The 20,922-nt window shown below is 53.6% G+C and overlaps 1 protein-coding gene across 1 annotated transcript in view; it reads right to left on the bottom strand.

Moving 5' to 3' along the window:
* Nucleotides 1–5,924: 5,924 nt before the first annotated feature.
* Nucleotides 5,925–20,922, bottom strand: part of LOC130266131 (zinc finger protein 239-like) — a 68,331-nt gene continuing 53,333 nt past the window's right edge. The window contains exon 2 of the mRNA XM_056515467.1: nt 5,925–7,253. Within this exon, the coding sequence (XP_056371442.1) occupies nt 6,251–7,253 (1,003 nt within the window). The 3' untranslated portion in view covers nt 5,925–6,250. The remainder of the gene's footprint in view (nt 7,254–20,922) is intronic.

The following is a 20,922-nucleotide window of genomic DNA, read 5'->3' as shown; positions in this document are numbered from 1 at the left end:
GGCCATCACTTGAGCTTGAAGATGTTTTTCTTCTTGTACTTGCTAGCCACGTCGCTGGCGGCACAGTGCAGGCTGAGCAGCGGCTCGCCGGCGTGCGTGGCGCCGGCCGCCGGGCCCTTGGCGTCCTTGTAGAGGCCCAGGTCGCCCTTGGCCAGCACGCAGTAGAGGTTCACCCAGGACCTGCTCACGAGGTTGGGTGGAACCCCCAAAAATAATTTTTTTGGGTTTGGAATGTTCGTAGTGTTGGTGGATCACAGATTTTGGTCAATGGCATTTGTTGGTTGACCAAAATTCGAATATGGTGGATCCCTTCCATTGATGGACCCTCAACCCTTGGAAAACTCCCAATTCTTGGAGAATTCCCAACTCTTGGTGAACCCTCACTCTTGGTGAACCTCAATTCTTGGTGAACCCCATCAATGATGGACCCCAACCCTTGCAGAACCCTCAACTCTTGGTGAAGCCCCCAACTCTTGGTGAACCCAAATCTTTGGTGAACACCTTCCGTTGATGGACCCCAACTCTTGGTGAATCCTCAACTCTTGGTGAACCCCAACTCTTAGTGAACATCTTCCATTGATGGAACCCAACCCTTGGAGAATTGCCAATTCTTCGAGAATTCCCAATTCTTGGTGAACCCCATCATTGATGGACCCTCAACTCTTGGTGAGTCTCTTCCATTGATGGACCCCAACCCTTGGAGAATCCCCAACCCTTGGTGAACACTTACCATTGATGGAACCCTTCCATTGATGGACCCCAACTCTTGGTAAACCCCCAAATTCTCGCGGATCATTGATAAATCCCAACCCTTGGAGAACCTTCTCTTGGTGAACCCCTAAATTCTGATGGAACCCTTCCATTGATGGACCCTCAACTCCTGGTGAATCCTCAGCTCTTGGTGAACCCCAATCCTTGGAGAACCGTCAACTCTACATGAACCCCAACTCTTGGTGAACTCCATCTTTGATGGGCCCCCAAATCTTGGCGAACTCTCAACTCTTGATGAATCCCCTAATTCTGATGGATCATTCATGAACCCCAACTCTTGGAGAAACCCTTGGAGAGCCCCCAACCCTTGATGAACCCCAACCCTTGGTGAACCCCAACCCTTGGTGAACCCCAACACTGGATGAACCCCAACCCTTTTGGAACTCCTTCCATCAATAAACCACAATCCTTTATGACCCCACGGATGGTCCGGCCTCGGGGTCCTCTCCAGCAGAGTCTCGGGGCCAGCGGGGAGATGGGCGGGGGAGTCGCGGTTATGGGGCTGGGGATGGGAGGGGACATGGAGGGGACACTGAGGGGACATGGAGGGGGCAGTGAGGGGTGGCAGGTGGAACATGGAGAGTACTATGAGGGAACATCCAGAGGGACATGGAGGGGACACAGAGGGGACATTTAGGGAGACATGGAGGGGTGTCCACTGGGACACTGAACAGACACTGAGGAGACATCCAGGGGACATGGAGGGGACAGTGAGGGGTGTCCGGTGGGACACTGAGGGGACATTTAGGTGGACATGGAGGGACAATGAGGGGACAATGAGGGATCTCCAGGAGGCCATGGAGAGGATCTCTAGTAGGACAATGAGGGGACACTAAAGGATCTCCATAGAGTCATGGAGGGATCTCCAGTGGGACCGTGAGGGGACAGGAGGGGACAGAGAGACATCCAGTGGAACATGGAGGGGCCATGAGGGGACCCTGAGGGGACACAGAGGATCTCCAGTGGGACATGGAGAGGACAATGAGAGGACATCCAGAGGCACATGGAGGGGACATGGAGGGGACATTGAAGGCTGTCTTGTGGGACGTAGAGGGGACACTGAGGGGACATCCAGGAGGACATGGAGGGGACAATGAAGCAGCACTGAGGGGCACATGGAGGGATCTCCAGGGGGACAATGAGGGGATCTGCAGTGAGACAATGAGGGATGTCCAGTGGGACACGGAAGGGACAATGAGGGATGTGTAGTGGAAAATGGAGGGGACACTGAGGATCTTCAGTGGGACAAGGAGGAGACACTAAGAGGGCACACTGAGGGATGACTGGTGGGACATGGAGGAGGCAATAAGAGGACACTGAAGGGACATCCAGGGGCACATGGAGGGGATGTCCAGTGGGACATTGAGAGCATCTCCAGTAGGACATGGAAGGGACAATGAGGAGACATCCAGGGGGACATTGAGGGGACACTGACGGATGTCCAGTGGAACATGGAGGGGACACTGGGGAGACATCCAGGGGGACATGGAGGGGACACTGCGGGATGTCGAGTGGAACATGGTGGGGAGAATGAGGATCTTCAGGGAGACATGGAGGGGACACTGAGGGGGACACGGAGGGGACATCCAAGAGGATATGGAGGGCATCTCCAGTGAGACATGGAGGGGAGATGGAGGCTACACTGAGGGATGTCCAGTGGGGCATGAAGGGGACATGGAGGGGGACATGAAGGGGACATTCAGAGGACACTGAGTGGAATCCAAAGGGACACCAAGGGTTCACCAAGGACTCACCAAAGCCGCCACAGGCCCGCCTGCCTCCTTCTCCTGTAGTTGCTCCACTATGTTGGCCAGGGTGGCTTTGCTGCTGGGGGACATTTGGGGACCAGGGTGGGGTCACCTCAGCACCGTCTCCTCCCTGCTGTCCCCACGGTGTCCCCGTGGTGTCCCCATAGCGTCCCCTCGCTCACCCAGTGGCCTTCCCATCGTGCCGCGGCAGCTTCAGCTCGCTGGACTCCTGGTGCTCCAACCGGCGCTCCCAGCGCTGCTCCGGCACCACCGACCGGACCTCACCGGGCTCCTCGGCCTTGGGGGCCACCGAGGGCTCGGCGGGGGTGGCCGCGGTGATGGCGGCAGTGGCCGGGGATGGCTCAGAGGGTCCTCCCTCGGTGGTCGGAGTCTGGACGCGGTCAAGCTTGGGCTGGAGGCGCTCTGGCCGCAGCTCGCGCCGGACGTAGGTGACGCATGGCTCCGGCCAGCGAGGGTCGGCACCTCCTGGGGGTTCCCCGAAAAATTTGCGGGTCAGGAGCGGCGTCGGCGGCTGCTTGTTCTGTTCGGCCCTGAGCTTCTTGATCTGTGGGGTGGGATGAGATGGGGTGGAGATGGACATGATGGAGATGGTGATGGAGGTGATGGACATAATGGATATTGAAATAATGGAGATGGGAGATGATGGAGATGGGGGTGAGGGTAGAGATGAAGGTGATGGAAATGGGAATGGAGATGGAAATTATGGAGATGGAGGTGATGGAGATGAGATGGGGATGGGGGTGGATATGGAAGTGATGGACGTAGCAGAGATGAGAATGAAATGGACATAGAGATGGATGGATATGGGGGTGGAAATGGAGATGGGGTAGAGATGATGGAGATGGGGGTGGAGATGGAGGTGATAGAGATAACAGAGATGAGATGGAAATAGAGATGGTTGGAGATGATGGAGATGGGAGGATTGCAGATGAGATGGAAATGAAAATAGCAACAGTGATGAAGATTATGGAGATGATACATATGGAGATAGAGATGGTTGGAGATGATGGGGATGGAGACGGAGATGATGCAGACGGTGTGATGGAGATGGAGACAGGGATGGAGTTGATGATGGAGATGAAGTCGAAGATGGAGGCAAAGATGAAGATGGAGATGAAGAGGACAAAGCCAGCAATGGAAACAACAACAGAGATGGAAACGGGATCAAGGTCAGACGACGAGATTCTGCTGAGCCCACAGCTGCCCCCATCCCTGGTGACACACCCAGCACCGCCGTACCGTGGTGAGGCGCCGCAGGGAGCTGAACCTCTCCTCCCAAGCAGCGGCGCTGTGCGCGACCCCTCAGGCCCCACCCAGAGCTGATTTTCAAAAAAGGCCTTGAAAAAGGAGCTGGTCTCCTGACCCATTCACTACAGAGACCAAGACTGGGAACAGAACCCACACCAGAACTGAGACCAGCACTGCTCCACACTGAAACTGAGTCTGGCACAGAGACCGAGACTGAAACCAGCACTGAGACCAAGACTGAGACCAGCACCGACACTGGGATGGGCACAAGGAGAGATCCACGACTGCCCTGGGACTGGAACCAGCACCGGGAGAACTCCAGGACTGAGACTGAGACCTGCACAGGAACCAGCACCAAGACTGGCACCAGTACAAAAACCCAAACTGGCACCACTCCAGCACCAGAACCAAGGCTGAGACTGGAACTGGGAGCACTCTGAGATAAACACCAGCACCGGTACCAGCACTGGATCTGGGACATCTCTTAAACTGAGACCAAGAACAATATTGAGTCCAAGACTGAAAGTAGAACCGGTACCGGCACCAAGTCTGGCGCTACTATCGGACCCAGACTGAGACCAGCACTGTGGAGGCAGAGACAGAGTGCTGTGGATTTTATTGGCATTTGCAGTTTGATAACCAGGACGCCTTGGCAAGGACAAACAGAGTTTTGATGATTACAAGAAGATTGGATCAAGATTGGCGAAGGAAAGAAGATCAAACTAAATAAGTAGAAATGTAAAGTTTGTCTGGGTGATGTTTGACCCAATGAATGTAGTAATGAATTACTGCCTTCCTAAAAATGCTGCATACGCCAATGTAGCTCACAATAAATATGGATCCTGATCATGAGACCGCAGTCTCTGCCTCTCTCCCTATCGTCGATAAAATGGCCCAGGACTGGGAACAAAACTGACACCAGAACCGAAACCGGCACATCTACAAGACCGCCACTGGCACTAGGACTGACCGAGCCCAAACCAGCCCTAGAACTGGAACTGGGACAAAGACTGAGATGAAGGCAGACACTAGATCCGGCAACGGGAAAACGCCAGGACTCAGACTGAGAGCAGCACCAGAACAAACACCGAGACTGGCGCGACTGTAAGACCCACTGGGACTGAGATGAGCACTGCTCTGGGATCGAGACCGACACCAGGACCGGAATGAGCACAGGGAGCACTCGGGAACTGCTCCAAGACTGAGATTGACATTGGGATCAGAACTGAAACTGAGGCTGACACCAGGAGTGCTCCGAGACTGAGAGTGAGACTGAGGCTGGCACCAGGACAGCGATCAGCACCAGGACCACACTGTGAGCATTCTGGGACCTCCACATTAACTCTGGGGACTTCTGGCTGTGCTCCCATGTGGGACTGGGATGGACCCCTGGGTGGGGCGGGACCGCCTCGGTTCACCTCATTCTGCTGCAGCCATCCCCATCCATATGGTCCCAGTTTGTACAATCCCAGTCCATGTGATCCCAGGTTGTACAATCCAAATCCATGTGATCTCAGTTTGTACAATCCCAGACTGCATGGCCCTGATCCATCTGGTCCCAGTCTGTGCAGTCCCAGGCTGGAGGATCCCAGTTCATGTCATACCAGCCCCCATGATCCCAGTCTGCATGGTCCTGCATGGCTCACACTGCCAGGCTCTGGAACTCCAGTTCCCAGCCAGGAAAAGATGCTCCTGACCTTGAAGGCAAAGGTCTTCAGAAGGGGCCAAAAGCCAAGTGCAGCAAGATCTGACAGGGACATTTCATTGCCAGCCTTCAGAACTTCACCCATGGCTGTTGCAGCTCCTGCACTGGGAATTGAATCAGGGCAGGGTCTTTGCTGGGAGCTACCCTGGGTCAAGGGAGACCCTGAGAGAGAAACAGAGCAGGCAGAGAGAGGCAGGAGAGAAATGAGGACACAAACACAACCACTGAAAAGGTGCCATGGAAAACAGAACTGGAACTGAAAGAAAGTGAATGGGACAGAAATCAGGAATTGTCAAAGTTTTATTTAGTATTAAATCCATCCCCCCCAGCCAGCGCAACACAATCCCACCGCTACAAATTTGGAACCCACTTCTCCCAATCTCCTTCAAACCCCTTCTCACCCCGGTGACTCTGGAATCATGTAAGGTTCATGTGGGATTGAGTTGTTTTGAGGAGAGAACAAGGTACTTGGACGTGGGACTGAGCCTTTTTGAGTCAAAACTGAGGTCTTTCCTGTGGGATTTGAAGGGTTTTGAGATGACAGATCGATCTCTCTTGGCTTTAGGAGCACAAAGAGATGGAAAAGAGAGAAAAACAAAGGTCAAAACAAAAGGATAACCAGGTAGGTGTCTTCCCAACATGGACCCCAGGGAATGTGGGTCACCAGGGCTCTGCTCAATGTGGGTCCTTCAGTGGGGGATGGAGTTGGAGCAGCGCACGAAGTCTTCCCGCACTCAGAGCACTCGCAGGGCTTCCCTTACTGGTGCCTCCGTTGGTGTTGGGTCAAGGTTGAGCTGCGGGAGAAGCTCTTCCCACACTCCTCACACTCGTAGGGCCTCTCCCCAGTGTGGATGCGACGGTGGCGGATGAGGTGGGAGTTTTTCCTGAAGCCCTTCCCGCAGTCAGGACACTCATACGGCCTCTCCTCAGTGTGTGTCTGGTAGTGCTTGATGAGATCAGAGCTGGTGGGAAATCTCTTTCCACACTTAGAACACTCATAGGGCCTCTCCCCAGTGTGGATCCTTTGGTGGTCGATTAGGCTGGAACGGTGCCTGAAGCCCTTCCCACACTCCTCACACTTGTATGGTCTTTCCCCAGTGTGGATCCTCTGGTGGCAGATCAATTGGGCATTCACAATGAAGCCCTTCCCACAGTCGCCACATTTGTATGGCCTTTCCCCAGTGTGGATCCTCTGGTGCCGGATCAGGCTGGAGCTGTGACTGAAGCTCTTCCCACACTCCTCACACTCGTGGGGCTTTTCCCCGGTGTGGATGCGCCGGTGGGAGATGAGGTGAGAGCTCTGCCTGAATCCCTTCCCGCAGTCAGGGCAGCGGAATGGCTTCTCGTCTGTGTGTGTGTGCTGGTGCTTGAGGAGACTGCTGCTGGTGTGAAACCTCTTCCCACACTCCCCACACTCGTAGGGCCTCTCCCCAGTGTGGATCCTCTGGTGGCGGATCAGAAGGGACCTCCATCTGAAGCTCATCCCACACTCTGAGCACTTGTGGGGCTTCTCCCCATCACGAAAATGCTCATGGACCACCAGGTCTGAGCTCTGGCTCCATCTCCGGCCTGCCCGGCCCAGGCTGGGTCTTTCCTCCTCAGATCCCCGTGATCTGCGTTTGCAGCCCCTCCTGGTGCGGGATCTCTGTGGCTTTCTTCCCCGTTGGATTCCTGCGCCGTGGAGCCGCTGCAAACGGCCTCTTCCACCAGGTTCTGCCATGGGGATTTGTCCTCCCTGCTCTCTGTGCTCAGCTCCTTGTCTGGGCAAGAAAGGACAAGGAGAGGATGGGATTTGCCTCCGTGCCAGAGGGAAAGGGAAGGAGATCCCCCCAGCGCGTCCCCGGCAGGTCGGTGTCGGCAGCGGAGTGTCCTGCAGCCGGGGCCGTGCTGGGCTGGGAGATGGAGCAGGACAGAGGGTGAAAGGGGCATTGACTTCCTCCTCACCTGCCTGGGGCTCCTGGGCCATCTTCCTCTTTCTCGCAGCCTCCTTGTCCTCCATCGGGCCAAGGCTTGGATATGGGAATTCCTGGTGTGGGGAAAAACAAGGGATGAGCGCCTTGTGTTGGGGTTCCTCCTGCCCAAGTCCATCTCTAGAAGTCCCCATCAAAACCTCCCAAAAACCAACATTCAGCCCTGAAAATGCCTCCCAGGAGTTCCTGGGAATGGTCCCTCCCCACTGGTGTTTGGGGTTTCCCCCTGTCCCAGCTGCTGGGGGTCACGCTTCTATTGGGAGTCCCCCATCTACTCGGTGCCCGCCCTCCCCAGGCTGCTGGGAGTCCCAGCAATCCAAAAAGCTCCCCCCTCTTCCCTCTCCCCATTTAGGGATGCTGGAGGATTTTGGGGTTCCAGGGTCCCTTCTCCCCTTATTCTCTGCTTTGGGGAGCTGGGGGTCCAAGAAGTCCCCTCTGCCCGTCTCCAGGCTGTTGAGGGTCCCGCCAATGGCGGCGTTCCCCCCTCTCTGGGCTCCCCACTTTGGGGTCCAGGGGGACACAGGGCTCTGCTCCTCCAGGCTGCCTCTGTCAGCAGCCGCCACTGGGACCCCCCAGTGTCCCCCCAAGAGGAATTTTCTTCTCAGATTTGGAGTTCTGCATTTTCCAAACACTCCCCTTCGCTAAAAAAAATAAACAAACCATGCTGAGAGGTACTGGGACTATTCCAGGGGCAACTGGGATAAAACTGGGGGTAAGTGAACCACGCTGAGGTAACTGGGAGTGCCTGGGAATGACTGTGAGATTGTTTAGGGCAACTGGGATATACTGGGAGTGTCTGAGAACATAGGAGTGGTGACTGGGACCTAACTAGGAGTGACTGGAATGTACTGGGGGAAAACTGGAACCATGCTGGGGCAACTGGGGGCAAGTGTGAGTGACTGGGGCCCTTGCTGGCAGAGACTGAACTCACACTGGGATAGTACCGGGAGTGACTGGGACTGTGCTAGGGGCAGCTGGGAGAACTAGGAACACACCAGACCAAAGAGGTGTTGGAAAACGAATCAGTTTAAAAATTTTTCTGTAATTTTAACCAAGAGGCTTTGGTTGCCTTTTCCCTAAAAAACTTTAATTTAATTTTCTTTACAGGGCATTGCTCCACCAGGTGGGGTGGGATGAACTCAACACATCAACACACTGGGAGCAGCTGGAATGCTCAAGGGCCATCAGCGGCCATTAACAGAACATCAGTGGCCACCCAGGAACATCCACCCCAGACTGTGCCTCTTACACAGCTGCAGACACCTCCTCTGAAAAGACTGATAAAATCCAGGAATGAAGAACTAATTAATATCACAAGGGGAGAAATCCGGATCCAAAAGGAGACCAAATATTAGGAATTGAGTGTTTGCAATTTGAGACCAAAGAACACTGACCCAATTCATTTCTAGAAGTACTGAGTGGATAAAAGACCTGAAAAATTTACTAAAAACGGAGTGTCATGGAATGATTCTCTCTGCACACACGGGTTATGTGTGTAGGAGAAGATTTCTGTGCTACATCCTGGCTACAACATCCTGACCAGATAAAAAAGGAACGCCTTGACTCTCTAAATTTAAAATTGTCGTTGGACGATTTGATTCTTCTCTCCGTTTCAGTGAACTTGGGAGGGACTGGGAGCAAACTGGGACCGTGCTGGGGGCAAATTCCATTATAATAGGAATGCCTGGGAGTGACCGGGCTCATGCTGGGAGTGCCGAGGAAACTGGAAGCACACGCGGGGAGCAACTGGGCTCATGCTGGCAGCAGCCACTGGCGGCACCGGGAGCCCCGAAGCCCTTTCCCGGCCATGCCGCCCCTCCAGCCCCAGCACCCCCCGCCGGGGTCCCGGCAATGCCAGGGGTCCCCCCCCCTCTCGGGCTCCCCGCTTTGCCCTTCTGGGGCTCTCCTGTGTCTGCGCTCCCGCTCAAGGAAGCCGCGCCTCTCCCGGGGCTCCCCAAAACCGCTGTCCCCCCGCCGATCCCGCCGCTCCCGCGCGCTCCCCACGTGGCCCCGGCAGAGCTCGCAGGGCCCGGCCCGGGAAGCCCAACCCCCACCGCGGGGGGATCCGCATCCCCCCGCCCCCAACAGGGCTCTGCCCGCACCCACCGGGACCCCAAAAACACCTCCTGGGGACCCCGATGTCCCCCCGGGGGCCATCTGCGCCTCTGGAGCCCGGTAAGATCCAAACATCCCCCCCCAAAAATCCCCAAATCCAGGGAACACGCCGGGATATTTGGGGCGAGCTCCCCCTCCCCGGGCACCTGCGGGATGGGGTGCGATGGTCCCGGGGACGCTGCGAGTTCAGGCAGCTCCGGGATGGCGCTCGAATCCTTCATTGTCCCCTCCTGCTTCTGCTGCGGCTCCGCCTCTTCCTCCCTCCCTCCTCCTCCTGCCCCGTTCGGAACCCCGAACTGGGAGGGGATGGGTCAAGGGAAGGGCGGGAACTGTGAGGGGAAAGGGGCGGGGCCAAAGCGCTTCTCGGTCCTAAATTGACCCGGTTTGGCCTAAAATCACCCAGATGAGCCTGAAATGCCGCCTAAGTATTTTGAAATCAGTGCAAGGGATCTAAAATCCCCCCTAAACCCACCAGATTTGGCCTAAAATCTGCCAATGGAGCCGAAAATCCCCGGGGTGCAGAATGGAGAGCTGCATCAGAACCAGGACCGAGGCCGAGACCAAAGCCGGGCCCAGAACCGGGTCTGGGACCGGGACTGAGACCCGCACCGATAAAGGGACCGGGACCGGGAGCCAGATCGCTTCAGGTCCGGCGCGTTTGGTCCGGGCAGGTGTGGCCCGTCCCTCGGAGCGGGACTGGGATGGACTGGGAAGAACTGGGAAGGAGTGGGATGGACTGGGAGGGACTGGGATGGACTGGGAGGGACTGGGATGGACTGGGTGGGCCCAGTTTGTTCTAAACCTTTCCCAGTTACATTTAAACCACGTTTCAGTGGGTCCCTAATCGCCCCAGTTTCCCCTAACCCCCCCCCAGGCGATCCTAAATCTCCACATCCCATCCTAAACCCCTCCAGTTGATCCTAACCTCTCCCAGTCGATCCTAAATCCCCACCAGTCGATTCTAATCCCCCCACTCGATCCTCAACCTCCCCATCCCATCCTAACCCCCATCAGTCGATTCTAACCTCCCCAAATCCCTCTCAAATCTCCCCCAGTCGATCCTAAATCCCCCCCAGGACACCCCAAACTCCTCCAAGACACCCCAAATTCTCCTAAGAACTCCCCAGATTCTCCCCAGGTCATGCCAAAACTCCCAGGACTCCCCAAATTTCCCTCACGACTCCCCAGATTCCCTCCAGGACACCCCCCAATCGCTCCCAGGACACCCCAACCTCCTCCAAGACACCCCCAAACCCCCCCAGTACACCCCAAAACCCCTCAAAGACACTCCCAAACCCCTCCAGGACTCCCCAAATTCCCCTCACGACACCCCCAAATGCCCCAGGCCACTTTTGGAGTGTAGCAGGCGCTTTATTACATTTGTACAATGGCGGCGCTGGGGCCCCCCCCAGGATCTCCATGGCTTGTTCTGGGGAAAATGGAGGGGCCCAGACCCCAACATTTGGACTCAGAGGGGCCAGAACCCCAAATTTGGGGTTTGGGGGAAGGGGGCTGAACCCCAAAATTGAGGTTTTGGAGGAGGGAGGGACCCCAAAACCAGGGCTTGGGACCCCAAATCCGGTGTTTGGGAAGGACTGGGACCCCAAAACTGGAGCTCAGAGGGGGCCAGGACCCCACAATTGGGGTTTTTGTCGGGGCAGCACTCCAAGTTTAGGATTCAGGTCCCCAAAACTGGGGTTTGGGAAAGATCATGACCCCAAATCTGGAAATCAGGACCCCAAACCCAGAGTTCAGGACCACAAAACCAGGATTTGGGAAGGACTGACACCCCAAATATGGGAATCAGGACCCCAAACTCAAAGCTGATGACCCTAGAATTGGGATTTGGGAAGGACTAGGACCCGAAATCCGGGAATCAGGACCCCAAACCCAGAACTCAGGACCCCAAAATTGGGATTTGGGAAGGACTGGGACCCCAAAATTAGGGTTTTGAGGAAAGGTTTGGGACCCCAAATTTGGGGTTTTGGGGGGGTCACTTTAGTCAGGGCCGGTTGGGGTCGCGCTGCGGGAGCCCCTCGTTGGTGGAGGAGGTGGTGAGGAGGCCCTGCTGCCACCGGGCCAGCTCGGCGTGTTCCTGGGCACTGGTGGCCAGAGCCCGCAGCCAGCCCTGCATGTCCTCCTGAAAACCGAAAAACGGGGTGAGACACCCTGAAAACGGGGTCAGGGACATGGAAAATGGGGTGAGACACCCCGAAAATGGGGTTAGAGAGATGGAAAATGGGGTCAGGGGCATGGAAAATGGGGTCAGACACCCCGAAAATGGGGTTAGAGAGATGGAAAATAGGGTGAGACACACCAAAAATGGGGTTAGAGAGACAGGAAATGGGGTGAGACACCTTAAAAATGGGGTCAAAGACATGGAAAATGGAGTTAGAAAGACAGAAAATGGGGTGAGAAAGATGGAAAATGGGGTTAGTGGGACAAAAAATAGGATTAGAGGGACAGAAAATGGGGTTACAGAGACAGCAAATGGGGTTAGAGTGACAGGAAATGGAGTCAGACACCCCAAAAATGGGGTTAGAGAGATAGAAAATGGGGTTTGAGGGAAGGAAAATGGGGTCAGACATCCCAAAGACACCCTGAGAACCATCAAAACCTCCATGAGACCCCCAAAATCCCAATGAGACTCCCAAAATCACCACGAGACTTCCAAAATCCCCCTGAGACCCCCCAAAACCCAACAAAAACCCCCAAAATCACCATGAAACCCCCAATATCACACTGACACTCCCCAAAACTATACAAAGACCCCTGAAATCACCATAAGACCTCTCCAAAATCAACATGAGACCCCCAAAATGACCCTCAGACACCCCAAAGCCCCATGAGACCCCCCAAAATCAACCTGAGACCCCACAAAACCATCATGAATCCCCCAAAATCACCATAAGACCCCACAAAACAGTACAAAGACACTTGAAACACCCATGAGACCCCCCAAAATCACCCTGAGAGCCCCCAAAACCCTACAAAAACCCCCAAAATCACTCTGATACCACCCAAAACCCTACAAAGACCCCCAAAATCACCATGAAACCCCTAAAAATCAGCATGAGACCCCCAAAAACACCATCAGACACCCTAAAATCACCACAAGACTCCCCAAAATCACCATGAAACATCCCTAAACCACCCCAAAATCACAATTAGACCACCGAAATCACCACCCAAAACCCCCATGAGACCCCAAAAACCACCCTGAGAGCCCCCAAAACCCTACAAAGACCCCCAAAACCACCATGAGACCCCCAAAATCAACATGATAACCCCGAAATCACCCTCAGACACACAAAAACACCATGAGAACCCCAAAATCACCCTGAGACCCCCCCAAAACCAACATGAACCCCCCCCAAAATCACCATGAGATGCCCCAAAATCACCATGAGACCCCCAAAATCACCACAAGACACCCTAAAATCCCGACAACCTCCAAAATCACTATCAGACTCCCCCAAAATCACCATGGGACCCCCCCAAAAGCACTCTGAGAGCCCTCAAAATCACCATGAGACCCCCAAAAACACCATGATACCCCCCAAAATCTACAAAGACCTCCAAAACCCAACAAAAACCCCCAAAATCCCCATGAAACCCCTCAAAGCCACCATCAGACCCCCCAAAACCTAAGCAGGACCCCCAAAATCCACACCTCGTCCTTGGCCTGCAGCAGGAACTCGCTCCCATCGCCAGTCCTGCAAGACAGGGACGGTGTCACTGAGGCCACCGGGACTTGGAGATATCAGAGCCACCAAAGGCAGCGGGAGACCCCGAAAGTGGCACCAGAGACCCCAAAAATGACATCAGAGACACCAAAATCAACAGGAAACCCCCCCCCCCAAAAAAAAAAAAAAAAATCAGATTACAAAGGTGGCATCAGATGCCCCAAAGTGAGCATGAGACCCCAAAAATGGCATCAGACACCCAAAAGTCGAATCAGATATCCCAAAAATTATATCAGAGACCCAAAAGTGACATTAGAGACCCCAAAAATGGAGTCAGACACCCAAGAAATGACATCAGAGGCCCCAAAAGTGGAATCAGACACCCCAAAATCAACACGAGACCACACAAATGACATCAGACACCCCAATAGTGGCATCAAACACCACGAAAGTGACATCAGAGACCCCAAAAGTGACATCACATCATCCAAAAGTGACATCAGACAACTCAAAAATTACATCAGAACCCTCCAAATCAACAGGAGATGCCAAAAATTGTGCCACACACCCCAAAATCAACATGAAACCCCAAAAATGACACCAGACACCCAAAAGTGACATCAGAGACCCAGAAGTGGAGTCAGACACCTCAGAATCAATATGTGACCCCAAAAATGACATCAGAGACTCAAAAGTGACATCACACCCAATAAAAGTGACATCTGATACCTCAAAAATGGCATTACACTCCCCAAAAATGACATCACATCCCCGAAAAATGACATAACATCCACCAAAAGTGACATCAGAACCCCAAAAATTACATCAGAACCCATCAAAATCAACAGCAGATGCCAAAACTTGCTCCAGACACCCCAAAATCAACATGAGACCCCAAAAATGACATCAGGGACCCCAAAAGTGACATCAGAGATGTAAAAACTAACATAAGATGCCCCCAAAACGGCATGAGAACCTACCAAAATCTACAGGAGACCCCAAAAAACGACATCAGAGACCCCAAAAGTGGCACCACAACCCATCAAAATCAACAGGAGATGCCAAAAATGATATCAGGGACCCCAAGAAATTACATCAGAGACCTGAAAAGTGACATCACACACCTAAAATGACATCACACCCTCCAAAAACGACACCAACCCCCCAAAAACCGCCGCAGCCCGGCGCTCACTTGAGCTTGAAGACGTTTTTCTTCTTCTTGTAGTCACTGGCCACGTCGCTGGCGGCGCGGTGCAGGCTGAGCAGCGGCTCACCGGCGTGCGTGGCGCCGGCCGCCGGGCCCTTGGCGTCCTTGTAGAAGCCCAGGTCGCCCTTGGCCAGCACGCAGTAGAGGTTCACCCAGGACCTGCTCGTGGGGCTGGGTGGAACCCCCAAAAACAATTTTTTGGGTTTGGAATGTTCGTAGCGTTGGTGGATCATGGTTTTTGGTCAATGGCTTTTGTTGGTTGACCAAAATTCGAATTCTGGTGGATCCCTTCCATTGATTGACCCTCAACTCCTGGAGAACTCCCAATTCTTGGAGAATTCCCAACTCTTGGTGAATCCCAACTCTTGGAGAACCCCATCATTGATGGACCCCAACCCTTGGAGAACCCTCAACTCTTGGTGAAGCCCCCAAGTCTTGGTGAACTCCAATCTTTGGTAAACACCTTCCACTGATGGACCTCAACTCTTGGTGAACCCTCAACTCCTAGTGAATATCTTCCATTGATGGAACCGAACCCTTGGAGAATTCCCCATTCTTGGTGAACCCAAACTCTTGGTGAATCCCAACTCTTGGTGAACCCCATCATTGATGGACCCTCAACTCTCGGTGAGTCCCTTCCATTGATGGACCCCAACCCTTGGAGAATCCCCAAGCCTTGGTGAACACTTTCTGTTGATGGAACCCTTCCATTGATGGACCCCAACCCTTGGAAAATCCCCAACCCTTGGTGAACACTTTCCATTGATGGACCCCAACTCTTGGTGAACCCCCAAATTCTGGTGGATCATTGATAAATCCCAAACCTTGGAGGACCTTCAACTCTTGGTGAACCCCTAAATTCTCATGGAACCCTTCCATTGATGGACCCTCAACTCTTGGTGAATCCTCAGCTCTTGGTGAACCCCAACCCTTGGTGAACCACATCACTGATGGACCCCCAACTCTTGGTGAACCTTCAAGTGTTGGTGAACCCCAACCCTTGGAGAACCCTCAACTCTACATGAACCCCAACTCTTGGTGAACTCCATCATTGATGGGCCCCCAAGTCTTGGTGAACTCTCAACCCTTGATGAACCCCCAAATTCTGATGGATCATTGATGAACCCAAACTCTTGGAGAATTTCCAACCCTTGGAGAACCCTCAACTCTTGGTGAACCCCATCACTAATGGACTCCCAACTCTTGGTGCACCCCAATCCTTGGTGAACCCCAAATCTTGGAGAACCTTCAACTCTTGGTAAACCCAAACCCTTGGTGAACCCAAATCCTTGGGTGGTGAACCCCCAAAAATTTAGGTGGGTTGCATTTGATATGTTTGTATTGTTGGTGAATTGCAGATTTTGGTCAATCGCTTTTGTTGATTGACCAAAATTCAAATTCTGGTGGATCCCTTCTATTGATGGACTTCTAACTCTTGGTGAACCCCATCATTGATGAACCCCAAACCTTGGAGAACCCCCAACTCTTGATGAACCCGCAAATTCTGGTGGATCTTTGATGAACCCCAACCCTTGATGAATCCCATCATTGATGGACCCTAACCCTTGGAGAACCTTCAACTCGTGGTGAACCCCAGCCCTTTGTGAACCCCATCACTGATGGACCCCCAACTCTTGGAGAACCCTCAACTCTTGGTGAACCCCTAAGTTCTGGTGGATCATTGATGAATCCCAACCCTTGGAGAACCTCCAACTCTTGGTGAACCCTCAACTAATTCTTGGTGAACCCCAATCCTTGGTGAACACCTTCTGTTGATGGACCCCCAAATTTTGGTGAACCCCTAGCCCTTGATGAACCCCCAAATTTTGGTGGAACATTGATGAACCCCAACTCTTGATGAACACCCACCTCTTGGTGAATCCCCAAATTCCAGTGGATCATCAAAGAACTCTAACCCCTGGAGAATCCCTTCCAGTGATGTCCCCTAATCGTTGGTGAACCCCCAATTCTTGGTGAACCCCAACGCTTGATGAACCCCCAACCCTTGATGAACCTCCAACCCTTGATGAACCCCCAACCCTTGATGAAACCCAACTCTTGGAGAAATCCAACACTTGATGAACCCCCAACCCTTGATGAACCCCAAAACTTGGTGAACCCCAACCCTTGATGAACCCCAACCCTTGTAGAACTCCTTCCATCAATAAACCCCAACCCTTGATGAACCCCAACCCTTGTAGAACTCCTTCCATCAATAAACCCCAACCCTTGATGAACCCCAACCCTTGTAGAACTCCTTCCATCAATAAACCCCAACCCTTGATGAACCCCCAACCCTTGATGGGCCCTGAAATTCTGAAGGGTCAATGGCGATCCCCCAACCTTTGGTAAGTCTCTTCCATTGATTAACGCAAATCCTTGATGAACCCCCAAGCCTTGTAGAACTCCTTCCATCAATAAACCACAACCCTTGATGAACCCCCAAGCCTTGTAGAACTCCTTCCATCAATAAACCACAACCCTTGATGACCCCCCAAATTCCACTGGATCACCCATGAACCCCAACCCCCGGAGAACCCTCAGACCTGTTGGACGCCTTCTTGCCGGCGCCATTGAGCTTGTGCTTGCACAGCAGGAACCCCTCGTGCGTCACCGTGTGCGTGGGGGTGGCGGTGCACTGCCCTGTGCCGGTGCCAACCGCGAGTGCCGCGGCTCCCCCGGACCCTGCGCCGAGTCCTTGGGGCGCGGCCGGCGCTGCGGCCTCGGCCGGCCCCTTGCCCACGGACAGTCCGGCCTTGGGGTCCCCTCCGGCAGAACCTCGGGGCTAGCAGGGAGATGGGCGGGGAATCGCAGTCATGGGGCTGGGGACAGGAGGGGACATGGAGGGGACGGTGAGGGGGTGGCTGGTGGGACACTGAAGGGACACGGAGGGGACATCCAGGGGGACATGGAGGGGTGTCTGGTGGGATGTGGAGGGGACACTGAGGGGACATTTAAGGGGACATGGAGGGGACATGGAGGGATCTCCAGGAGGTCACAGAGAGGATCTCTAGTAGGACATGGAGGGGACACTGAGGGATGTCTGGTGGGACATTAAAGGGGACACTGAGGGGACACTGAGGGATGTCCAGTGAGACATGGAGGGGACACTGAGGATCTCAAGAGGAACATGGAGGGAACACTGAGGGCGACATGGAGGGATCTCCAGAGGGGAACTGAAGGGATCTCCAATGCGACAATGAGGGATGTCCAGTGGAGCATGGAGGGGACAATGAGGGGACACTGAGGATCTTCAGTGGAACATGGAGGGGACACTGAGGCGGACATGGAGGGGACCCTGAGGGGACAATGAGGGATCTCCGGGGAGTCATGGAGGAATCTCCAGGGGAGCATGGAGGGGACATCCAGGAGGACATGGAGGGGACATAGAGGCTACACTGTGGGATGTCCGGTGGGACATGAAGGGGACATTCAGGGGACACTTAGTGGAATCCAAAGGGACACAAGAAGGAATCCAAGGAGCCACCAAAGGGTCACCAAGGACTCACCAAAGCCGGCAAGGGCCTGCCCACCTCCTTCTCCTGCAGCTGCTTCACGATGTTGGCCAGGGTGGCTTTGCTGCTGGGGGACGTTTGGGGACCACGGTGGGGTCACCTCAGCACCGTCCCCTCCCTGCTGTCCCCACGGTGTCCCCGTGGTGTACCCATAGTGTCCCCTCGCTCACCCACCACCCTTCCCGTCATGCCACGGCAGCTCCAGCTTGCTGGACTCCTGGCGCTCCAACTGGCGCTCCCAGCACCGCTCCCAGCACTGCTCCGGCAGCACCGACCGGACCTCACCAGGCTCCTTGGCCTTGGGAGCCACTGGGGGCTCGGCGGGGGTGGCTGCGGTGATGGCGGCGATGGTTGGGAGTGGCTCAGAGGGTCCTCCCTTGGTGGTCGGAGTCTGGACGCGGTCAAGCTTGGGCTGGAGGTGCTCCGGCCGCAGCTCGTGCCAGATGTAGGTGACGCACGGCTCTGGCCTGCAAGGGTCGGCACCTCCTGGGGGTTCCCCCAAAAATTTGCAGGTCAGGAGCGGCGTCGGCGGCTGCTTGTTCTGTTCGGCCTTGAGCTTCTCAATCTGTGGGGCGGGGTGTGGTGGAAATGGATATGGAGATGGCAGTGGAGATGGGGTGGAAATGGAGGTGATGGAGATGGAGGTGATGGTGATGGTGATGGAAGTGATGGAGATGGAGACGGAGACGGAGATGGAGATGGAGATGGAGGCAGAGATGATGGAAATGGGGTGGAAATGGAAACGGTGATGGAGGTAATTATGATGACGGGAGTAGAAATGGGGTGGAGGTGGAGATGGGTTAGAGATGATGTAGTAGGAGATTATGGAGATGGTGATGAAGATGGTGATGGAGTTAATAGAGATACAGATGGAAATTATGGAGACAGAGATGATGGAGATGGAGGTGATGGAGATGGTGATGGAGATGATTGAGATGGATATGGAGGTGATGGAGGGTATGGAGATGATGGTGATGGAGATTATGGAGATGGAGGTGATGGAGATAGAGATGGAAATTATGGAGACAGAGATGATGGAGATGGTGATGGAGATGAGATGGAGATGATGGAGATAGAGGTGATGGAAATAGAGACGGAAATTATGGAGATGGAGATGATGGATATGGGGGTGGAGATGGATGTGGTGGAGATAGGAGTGGAGATGGGTTGGAGATGATGGAGATGGGAGAGTTGGAAATGAGATGGAAATGAAGATGGCAACAGTGACGGAGATTATGGAGATGGGATGGGGATGGGGTGGAGATGGAGGTGATAGAGATGATGGATATGGAGATAGAGATGGTTGGAGATGATGGAGATGGAGACGGAGACGGAGACGGAGACAGAGATGGAGACAGAGATGGAGATGGAGACGGAGATGGAGACGGAGATGGAGATGGAGATGGAGATGGAGATGGAGATGGAGATGGAGATGAGATGGGGACAGGGATGGAGTTGAAGGAAAGGAAGATGAAGTTGGAGATGAAAATTAAGATGACGAAGCCAGCAATGGAAACAACAAAGATGGGGATAGGATGAAGATCAAGGTCAGACAAGGAGATTCTGCTGAGCCCACAGCTGCCCACATCCCCAGTGACATCCCTGGCACTGCCGTACCGTGGTGAGGCGCCGCAGGGAGCTGAACCTCTCCGCCCAAGCTGCCGCGTCTTCCGGAACGCCTCGTGCCGCTGGATCAGCTGCTCCACCTCATCCACGCTGCTGCCCAGCTCCTGGCTCTTGAGCAGTGGCTCCTGGGCTGTCAGCCACGTGTCAGGCACCAAGGCCTCCTGCGCGAACTGGTGCACCTGGTGCACTGCCGGCACAGCCGGGGCCGCCCGTCACTGCTGCGGGGTCACTACAGAGGTTGGGGCCACCTCAGAGGCTGGGGTCACCCGTAATTTGGTGGCCCACATAATTAGGTGTTCCCCATAATTTGGTGTTCCTCCTAATTTGGTGTTCCTTAAAATTTGCTGTTCCTCATAATTTGCTATTTTTTAAAATTTGGTATTTCTTATACTTTGGTGTTCCTTGTAATTTGGTGTTCCTCATAATTTGGCGTTTCTTATAATTTGGTGTTCCCTGTAATTTGGTGTCCCAAATAACCTTGTGACTCCCATAAATAGACCCCCAAAACCCAATGTTCTCCCCAAGTCGTAGTGTACACCCAACACCCAATGTCCGTTCAACACTCAATGTCCACTTAACACTCAATGTCCACCTCAACACCCAATTTCAACCTTACACTCAATGTCCACCCCAATACTCAATGTCCACCTGACACTCCATGTCCATCTCAACACCCAATGTCCACCCGATATCTGATGACCACCCCCATAACCTGGTGTCCCCTAAGCTGGTGACACCCATAAATTGGTGACTCCCTGTCAGGGTCCACACCACATGCGGAGTCCTGATAGGTTCTTTTAGGGATCTCAAAGCACACAAGACACAGCAGGGGACAAAACCAGTTTACTTTTGCAAAAATGCACCATTATTTAGTGCCAACCAAATGTGATAGAGGGACAGGAAATAAAAGAGAGAGAGAGAGAGGGGTTGGGATTATAGCTACCAAGACGGGCAGACGATCCTCATAGAACCAGCCAATAGATGTCCGTTGCCGTCCAGGGAAATTTCAGGGTCTTTATTTATATTTATTTTATATCTATTTATTTATATTTATTTTATATCTATATATATATTTTATTTATATTTATTTATATTTATTTTATATCTTTTCCAAAAGCAAGTGGCTTCTGGCCAAAAGGTGGGAAGATTTATGGACTATTGTATGTGGAGATCGTTGCTCCAAGAAACAGGTGGAAACAGGATGCGACATCAAGTAGCCTGCGGGAGAGCAGAGCACCATGGCAAGCTCCAGGCACACCAACAGTCCTTGTGACCAGTTCATTGTTCTCACACCTGTGGGAGCATTAACT

Source organism: Oenanthe melanoleuca, unplaced genomic scaffold (genome assembly GCF_029582105.1).
Source record: "Oenanthe melanoleuca isolate GR-GAL-2019-014 unplaced genomic scaffold, OMel1.0 S001, whole genome shotgun sequence".
NCBI classification, from domain to species: Eukaryota; Metazoa; Chordata; class Aves; order Passeriformes; family Muscicapidae; genus Oenanthe; species Oenanthe melanoleuca.
This window is presented reverse-complemented; position numbering and strand designations above follow the sequence as displayed.